The sequence below is a fragment of the Heliangelus exortis genome, chromosome 2 (assembly GCF_036169615.1).
Source record: "Heliangelus exortis chromosome 2, bHelExo1.hap1, whole genome shotgun sequence".
Classification (NCBI taxonomy): Eukaryota; Metazoa; Chordata; class Aves; order Apodiformes; family Trochilidae; genus Heliangelus; species Heliangelus exortis.
Window position 1 is genome coordinate 91,393,408 of NC_092423.1, and position 8,323 is coordinate 91,401,730.

The following is an 8,323-nucleotide window of genomic DNA, read 5'->3' on the forward strand; positions in this document are numbered from 1 at the left end:
GTTCGATTATTCGGTGTTGTTCGCCCAAACGGGAGTGTCTGTGTCTGGCGAAGTTACTGCTGAGACTTCCTGCCTGTAACACAAGATTCGGTTCCCCCCTCGGGAGCCCGGGCGCTTGGTACGGGCGCGCAGAGCGCGCTTGAGTGGGGCGGGCAGGGCGGTGCCTGTGTGACTCAGGCGCTGCCATTTTGGGTGCTCGGTCCGGACCGCGCAGTAGCTTTTTGCGCTCGCTCCCGTGCCCAGGCACAGGCGGAGACCGAGGCGCTTCCGCTCCCCCCCCGTCGTCGCTTTCGAGGACGTCCCGAGACTGCTTAGGCGAAAAGAGGCTCTCAGCCCTTTCAGCTTTCTACCGGTCATCTTCGTCCTCCGCCAGCGCTTCGGGATCTCTACGCCCGCCGCCCTTCGTAGGAACCACTAGCGCAGGGACCCGCCGCCGTCTCTTCCTCCTTCCGCTGCTACTACCACCGTCGCCTCTTCCTCCTTCTCCTCTTCCTTTCCCCGCCACCATTTCCCCCTTCCCCGGCACCGGGGCTCTGAGCTAGACTATGGGGACCAGGTTGGGGCTGAGCAGCGGCAGAGCGGGCGGCCCGGTCACCGTGTCCACTGCGGCAGGGATGGGGGGGCTCCGTGGCTTCGTGGCTTTATCTTGACATGGCTCCTCTCCGTGCTGCTAGCAGCGCCGCCGCCTCCACTGCTCCTCCTGCGCCCGCCGGCTGCGGGTAGCGAGCGGGCCACGGTCTCGGTCTCTTGTCTGAGTTCTCTCAGGCTCTTGCTTCAGCGGGGGGAGGGAAGTTTTGGGAGGGGTTTCTTTTTTTGGGGGGTTTGGTTTCCTTTCTTTTACTTTTTGTCAAGAGAGGAGGGGGGGTGTACTTTTCCCCCTCTTTTTAACCTGGTCAGGCGAATTTGCTAACCTAAAAAAACTTTTAACTCCGACTGATCAAACAACAGCTGGGGCGGGGAAAAATGTCTGGAGAGAGGAGGAAAATAACCTGATAATTGGCGATCTGCTTTCTTGAGGAGGGGGGGAAGGGTGTTTCAGAGGTTTAAAATTGCAGCTGAGGCTTGCGATTTTTTTCTTTTTTCTTTTTTTTTTTTTTTTTTTAAATAAACCTCGCAAAGTTTTTGCCAACCGAAAACCTGTGTAGCGAGAAAAGCAGGAGCAAAGCTCTCTATGTTTCCCAAGTCGTGACCATGAAGTGAGAGGGGAGAGGCCGTGCGACTGCGGGTGTCCCGCTGCCCCGGGCACCGCCCGCCCGCCCGCTGCAGCCTCTGCCGGCTCGGGCAGAGAGAGGCCTAAGGAAAAGCGAAAAGTATTGGCCATGCACAGCCTCGGCTAACCGGGCTGTCTGTGCAGTGCAGCAGCGGCAGAGAGAGAAGGATCCCCGGGGGATCAGCAGCCCAGGGAACGTCTGAGGTGTTGGGGGATGTAGGGTTCTCCCCGTCCTAAGGAGCCCGGGTTTGGGGCGCTGGTTTGAGTTTTAGTCAATAGGCGAGATAATACTGTCCCTTGAACCCCCTGCCCGCACCTCGTCTATGGCCATCATGATCCCTCTTCTCTTTGGCAGCAGCAGCCTCAGGGCAATGATGTGCCTGATGATGAGCAGGATGAAGTTAGAAATGACACTGCTGTTTTTTCTCTTTGCTCCCTTGCAAACCAGCACTGTGTTGTCTGTAGTCGATTTTGTTGTTGGCAGAGAAATCTCCTATCTTCCGGGATGTGCAGTCCTTCTTAGCACCGTTTTCTCTGCTCTCCACCAAGTGTAATTGTTCTAAAGAAAAAAAATAAGACGGGCAACATAGCAATAGTGGAAAGCTGAGATTAATAAGTAGAGTCATGAATCTGGCTGGGGTAAAGCGCAATTTGTAATTTCAGCTGCTTTTTTTTTTTTTTTTTAAGCAGAGCAAAAATACCCCCCCATGGATTGGGCTTGTGCCAGTTGCTTTTTATTGTACACATAAATTGTGATAAGATTTGTTTGTTGTTTTTTCATTCTTACCCACTTATTCCTGCAGCTAAACTATTCAAATTTTTTCTCCAAAATTCTTAGGGTTTTTTGGTTTTGATTGTTTTTGTTTTTCCTTCCCCCCCCCTCCCCCCCCCCCCTTTTTTTTTTTTAAAAAAAAAAATCTCATGTTCAGCCATGGCTGGACGCCCACTTACTTTGTTTCTTGACCCCTCCGATGCTACATTCTCGTAAAAATACTGCCCGAGGTGTGGTTTTGGGTTACATTCGCGTTTTATTTGTTTAGTCGTATTAGCAGGAATAAAGCGACTTGTTTCTGTTGTACTTGAGTCTTATGAAAAGGTGCCCATAGATTAGCAGCAGTTTCCAAAGGCTTTAGTACCACCCGTATTACAAAATGGGGGACCCAAACTCCCGGAAGAAACAAGCTCTGAACAGACTTCGTGCTCAGCTTAGAAAGAAAAAAGAATCTTTAGCTGACCAGTTTGACTTCAAAATGTACATTGCCTTTGTGTTCAAAGACAAGGTAACTTGGTTTTCATGTTTCTCTCTTACTGTTGCAGTGCATGTTAAGCTGTGCAAAAGTCCTGCTGCCTGGTTGCATCTTAAGGTTTTTCCCTAATCGACTCCACTGACTTTTAAACTGTTTAAAAAATAGCCAGTTACTATAATATTTACTTGGCTAACGTTTGTAGTTTTGGCTTTTCATACGCCTCTATTTTAGCAATGCAGAGGGTCCTAGTGCCTCATTAAATGAGGTCTTGGTCACTTCTGTATTTATCCAAAATACTGGGTAAATATTTTTCAACGTTAATACTGTAATTGATTAAGCCTAATTGGGGTCTGGATTGCATAATTGTTGGCTGTGAAAGTTGACTAGAAAACAAAAAGCTGACTTGAAGTGATTGCTAAAGTTACAATGGTTATCTGGTTAAGGCAGAAGGGAGAATCTGGCAGACAAAGGGTAGAGTTGCAAAATGCAATATTGCAGTGGCCTAAGCGTATGTGAAACTGCTGCTACCATCTTGAAAGGGAGCTGGGAGGGAAAAGGGGAAGTCTTCGTTTGCTTGGCTGCCTCCTTGGGTGCTGAGGGATCCTCTGCATCTGTGCCCGACTAGTGTTTCTAAAACCTGTTGGTATTTTAAAGCCAGCTATAGACCCAGAATTGTAGGAGAGCTTCAGTCCACAGAAGGGCAAGAAAAGTGCTTAGGTTCTGAGAATGTGCTGAGCAAATGAGGAAGTGAAGATAAAAGCAGGTGGCAATGGTGTACGTGATGCTAGCAGATGAGCACTGAAATTCTCTAATCCCCTCAAATGCATTATTGCATTTGATATAATAGTTGCATTTTTAATGAAGATTTTTTTTTAACAGCATTAATTGAAAAATTTCCTTAAAATTAGTAAGTTCAGTTTGCTCTTATTCCTCATTTCTAGTGCAGAGATGGATACAGTAGGATATTAATAGGCCATTTAACACCTTAATGGCTTTAGTTGGAGCATTCATACTAATTTCTGATTGCTTTGTAGGAATGTGTTGCAGATACCTCTTACAAATCCTATAAAATTTGTTTATATCACAGTGAACTAAAGTTACTCATCCAATGCCAGTTTATTTAAAGTAGGAGTTGAGCTCAGCATAGTTTGATCAGCAAATAGTTGGCTTTTGTGTGGGTGCTGGCTGGGGTTGTGTGATAAAATATGCTTTGTCTGTCATGTAGTTCTTGTATAGGTCAAGAGCTAAAAGAAAACTGCTAGAAGCAGGCACACAAATTGAAGTGGTTTGTACATACAGTAAAAACTGTTTGTCCAAATTCCCCATAATGTTTTTGCCTTGCTTGAAGAAGACTGAAATATTTGTATAAAAGTTATTTAGCAATTTAAAACATTCCTTCTTTGAGAAGGTTATGACATGTAGCGAACTTCAGATTGGGTCTTTATCACCCACAGTTACCAAGTGTCACATAGAAAGTTTCACTTAACATTAAAGGCCACCTTTAAAGAACTTTGGAAGGGAAAACAAAAAACCCAAAATATGACTTGCCTCAAAAAGAGAAGCTTGCAGAGGACTCTTGCTTTGCCCAGAGTCATGTATCCTATCTGATGTAAGGCACTTCTCTTACTGGTTAGATACTGCTTTAATGGTTCCAAGATTGTTGTGTAATCAGCATCTTTGGAGACAGCAAAAACACGTTCAGCTTTTTTAAGAAATTGTTGGACTGATGCTATTTATTTTATACATTTTTTTGTTTGGCCAAGATCCTGACTTATCTGATGTGTGATTTATATATGAATGCTAACAGAAAATTCACAAAATCTGATATAAGCTGTTGTTTAGAATTGTCTTGAAAGGACTGTAATCTTAATGCTACTTTACTTGTGCTTTTTTTTTTTTTCAGAAGAAAAAGTCAGCACTTTTTGAAGTGTCTGAAGTGATACCAGTCATGACCAATAATTATGAAGAAAATATCCTGAAAGGTGTACGGGATTCCAGCTATTCTTTGGAAAGTTCCTTAGAGCTTCTGCAGAAGGATGTTGTACAGCTTCATGCACCCCGCTACCAGTCTATGCGCAGGGTAAAGTTAAACTTTGTACTCACTGAATTATAGCTTGTTTTCAGTGCTTGTGGCTTTTATGACTATTTAGCCTAATCCTGCTGTTCTTACTCAACTCATCTGCCTCAAGAAGGTTCTGAAGGTATGTGTTTACAGGGCCCAGTTTGACAGGTAACAATATAGGCATTCTGAAATTCTGTTTAAATATGTAGTGTTTAACCTTTACCTTTAATCTGTCTCATTGAAATATGCCTAGGGAATTACATCTTCTTGCCCTGGTGTTTAATAGGCATGTGTTGATTCTAGCAATGACTCCTGCTGTACAACTAAGTAGCAAAGGCTGTCTTCTGGTAGTTTCATTAAACTTGGAATTTATGTTAACTGGATACTGAGACTAAAACTCAGTGGAAGTCAAGGAAGTCTTTAGTTGCTCTATGAGTAATACAGATGGAAAATTACACAAGTGGAAATAAGTACCACATTTTAATTACAGGCTTGCATAGATTAGTTGCTTATCTAGCTTTCGACTAATGAAGGGAATGTAAGTACAAAACTTTACTACTTACAGGATGTGATCGGCTGTACCCAGGAGATGGACTTCATTCTTTGGCCTCGTAATGATATTGAGAAGATAGTCTGTCTCCTGTTCTCCCGGTGGAAGGGATCTGATGAACCCTTTAGGCCTGTTCAGGTATGTTTTTGTTTAAGTTCAGTAAGTAACTTCTATTTGGAATGGAGGATTATTACTTTTTTAACAAATAAATTGATAAGGTGTGCAACTTCGTGGATCTGAAAGTATGCTTGCTGTTCTGATTGTAAAGCAGTCGGTGTTTTGAATGCCAAATTCTGTCTCCTATCCTTTATGCACTGTTGTATTAAGACTTCCACAGTCTAAGCATCTGAAGGACCCTTGGCAAATTACATCAATGTATAAAAACATATATCATGTTAGTATTTGTAGAAGTGGATTAGAAACGGTGCTTAGTACAGTTGAATCTTTGTCTAAAACGGTGTTACAAAGGTTCTGTGAGTATCCCAAGTTGCTGTCATTTGTTAGATGGAAGAGAGTCTGAGATGGAATTTTTTCAGTATGATTTTACCTTGAAATACATTTCAGATGTCTTAAACTATTTTTTGGTAGCCAGCTTGAGCTATTAATACTCAAACAATCTGAACGCAATGTGTACTTTCTGTGCTTGGTTCTGCAATAAGAAGTTAACAGAAGAAATGTGCCGTACTGTTAATACATAGGAGTGTTCTGACAGAACAAGCTAAATCTGGTTTTACGTATGCAGTTAAAGTTACATTTTTGAATTATTAGTATGTCATTGCTATGGCTAATGTTTATGTTGGCAAAATGAAACCAGGGATTTACTTTAATTGTGCACACTCAAGAGTATTGCTGTGATCCCCAATTTCTGCTTTTCATGATGAGAAAAAGAAGCAAAGTGGTTATAAAGCTCAACATTGAAGGAAATTAATTAGTTAACTGTGAGCCTTAGCTTAATAAATATTTTATTCACCTTTCTCCACAATGTAGGCCAAGTTTGAGTTTCATCACGGTGACTATGAAAAACAGTTTCTGCATGTTCTGAGCCGGAAGGACAAGACTGGAATTGTTGTCAACAACCCTAGCCAGTCAGTGTTTCTCTTCATTGACAGACAGCACTTGCAGGTAAGCTTATTTTGTCCCTCTTTTTATCAGGTGTGTTTTAATCATAGTTCTTTCTCTTCTTGGGAACATGAGTGATGGCATTGCAAAATACTGAAGCAGAAAAATAGATCATGCATTCATGATTGCATTTCAGATTTTTCAAAGGGCACAGATCTGTGCATACAGAATTGATTTAATGTTCTATTAAAAATCAGTTCTAAAATAGACTTAAGTGTTTTTGGAAAAATTAAAACATTGGTGTATTTTGGTGATATTATAGAAATTTTTCAAGTAAGAAAATGAGCATAATAGTGGAAACATTTTAGGCATCAGAGGTTGCAGACTTAATCTTGAATTTGGGCTGTTCATAGAGGTGAAATACAGTGGCTTAAATCTCTGTGGTGTTGCTCCACAACCAGCAGTAAGCTAATACATGAGCTGGATCTGTTGGGGGTCTGCCTACTAGTCTTGCATTAACTTTCATGTTCAATAGTTTTTCTTTGTTTTCTTTGCCTCTAGACTCCAAAAAACAAAGCTACAATCTTCAAGTTATGCAGCATCTGCCTGTACCTGCCACAGGAGCAGCTCACTCACTGGACGATTGGTACTATAGAGGATCACCTCCGTCCTTATATGCCAGAGTAAGGTACTGGCCAGCAAAATGGGGAAGATCACAGAATGCAGCAGTGGATTCTCACTTTCCTTACCAGTTTATTCTTTCAGAATTCAGAAGAAAATGGACTCATGTTCAGAACACTATGCGTTGTGAAACTTGATCATCCTGGATTTTTTTTATCATTTGTATCTCAGAACTTTACAATTTTTTTAGATGTTTTCTGCATGGACCTTATGAAAGAGAGGATGCTCTGCACGCTTCTGCATTGCATCAGCATCTTACTAAAATGTGAAATGAAGGGACTGTACACTGAAACAAATGTATCCAAAAGCACAAGGTGATCATTTGTGGTGGTGTTCCCATTTGTGCTGGTCATGCCCCTTAACATCTATAATGTTAGCCATCAGAATTTGAAGGGTGAGAAGTGAATGTAACTGGTATAAAAGCCTTTACAGCATTGCTGTTAGTGATTGTATCAAAGAGCACTATCATTCATTTTAATGAGCAGAAAAGTGGCTATTACAATGAGTAAATGTGGGAAAGAAATCTTTCTTTAAAAAAAAAAAAGCATCTCATTTAATGTGTAGGCATTTTTTGCCTCTTTTATTTTGCTGGGCCATGTCTAAGTTTACTGGCACTTTCGTTTTGGATCTCTTTCCCCAAGCTGCTGCATAACTGTATTAAAGTATTCTTTTGAGTTGGATGCATTTATACAGATGAGGCAGTCATATACTTGGAGTCTGAAGTAGCTAAAGCAGCTAAAAATAAAATAATAGCTGCAGAAACAATGTTGGTAGAGGATTATTTTTTCTTGAGAGTTGAGACTTGTAAACTTGCAGGTAAACTGTGCAGGAAATACTGGTTTCTAAAACATTTCTTATGGAAAACCCATTGAGGTTTTTTCTTTTGGAATAGACATTATAAACCAATGTAAAATAGTGTTTGGAGTGTCAAAAGTTGGTTCTGACAGAGCATTTTAAGATTGTGCAATGACAAAAAGGAAGACTACTGTATAGTTTTGACAAAGAAAGCTCTGCTTAAAGGGTTGAGTAATTTACTGGAGTAAAACTGCATAAGCCTGCTCCCTTTGGATAAAACTAGTGCTTACCTGTTTAAAACTTGTATTTAGCTTTTGTTTGGAATTGGAAAAAATTGAACTTAAATAAATTAGGTAAAAAAATGACTGGCTGTATTTATGGAAATCCTGTCAAGTGAATTGTGTCACCCATTGCAAAACCTGAAATTGTACAGGCTGTAAAATTGCTTTAACAGAGGTCAGTGGCAAAGGTGGGGTTAAGTATGCAGGCAGTGTGTTTGTTTTGAAAAGCAGCTGCTAGAAGTACTCAGATTACTAGCATACTATTCTCTTGGCACATTAATATTTTTAGCTCTTTGGTCATAGGGTCCTACAGGTTAAACTGGAGCCACTTCTTGAGAGCTGCAACTTCACATTAGCAAATGCCTTCAGTCACAATGAAATATCTTGAAAATGCTGCTCTACAGAATGCTAAGGCTTTCTAGAATGTTTAGTAGCCAC

The 8,323-nt window shown here is 41.3% G+C and overlaps 1 protein-coding gene across 1 annotated transcript; it reads left to right on the forward strand.

Moving 5' to 3' along the window:
- Window positions 1–208: 208 nt before the first annotated feature.
- On the forward strand, window positions 209–7,969 carry C2H6orf62 (chromosome 2 C6orf62 homolog). The gene is made up of 5 exons (XM_071737006.1): window positions 209–2,490; window positions 4,361–4,537; window positions 5,085–5,207; window positions 6,057–6,191; window positions 6,690–7,969. Exons 1-5 carry the CDS (start codon window positions 2,362–2,364, stop codon window positions 6,813–6,815), a joined length of 690 nt encoding a protein of 229 aa, XP_071593107.1. The 5' UTR covers window positions 209–2,361; the 3' UTR covers window positions 6,816–7,969.
- Window positions 7,970–8,323: the final 354 nt, after the last annotated feature.

What these genes read in the sequence shown, in the direction of transcription:
- C2H6orf62 (XM_071737006.1), top strand. Translation starts at nt 2,362, where the DNA reads ATGGGGGACCCAAACTCCCGGAAGAAACAAGCTCTGAACAGACTTCGT. An exon ending in CCTTTGTGTTCAAAGACAAG is followed by an intron (nt 2,491 to 4,360) that starts GTAACTTGGTTT and finishes TTTTTTTTTCAG; the next exon opens with AAGAAAAAGTCAGCACTTTT. An exon ending in AACCCTTTAGGCCTGTTCAG is followed by an intron (nt 5,208 to 6,056) that starts GTATGTTTTTGT and finishes TCCACAATGTAG; the next exon opens with GCCAAGTTTGAGTTTCATCA.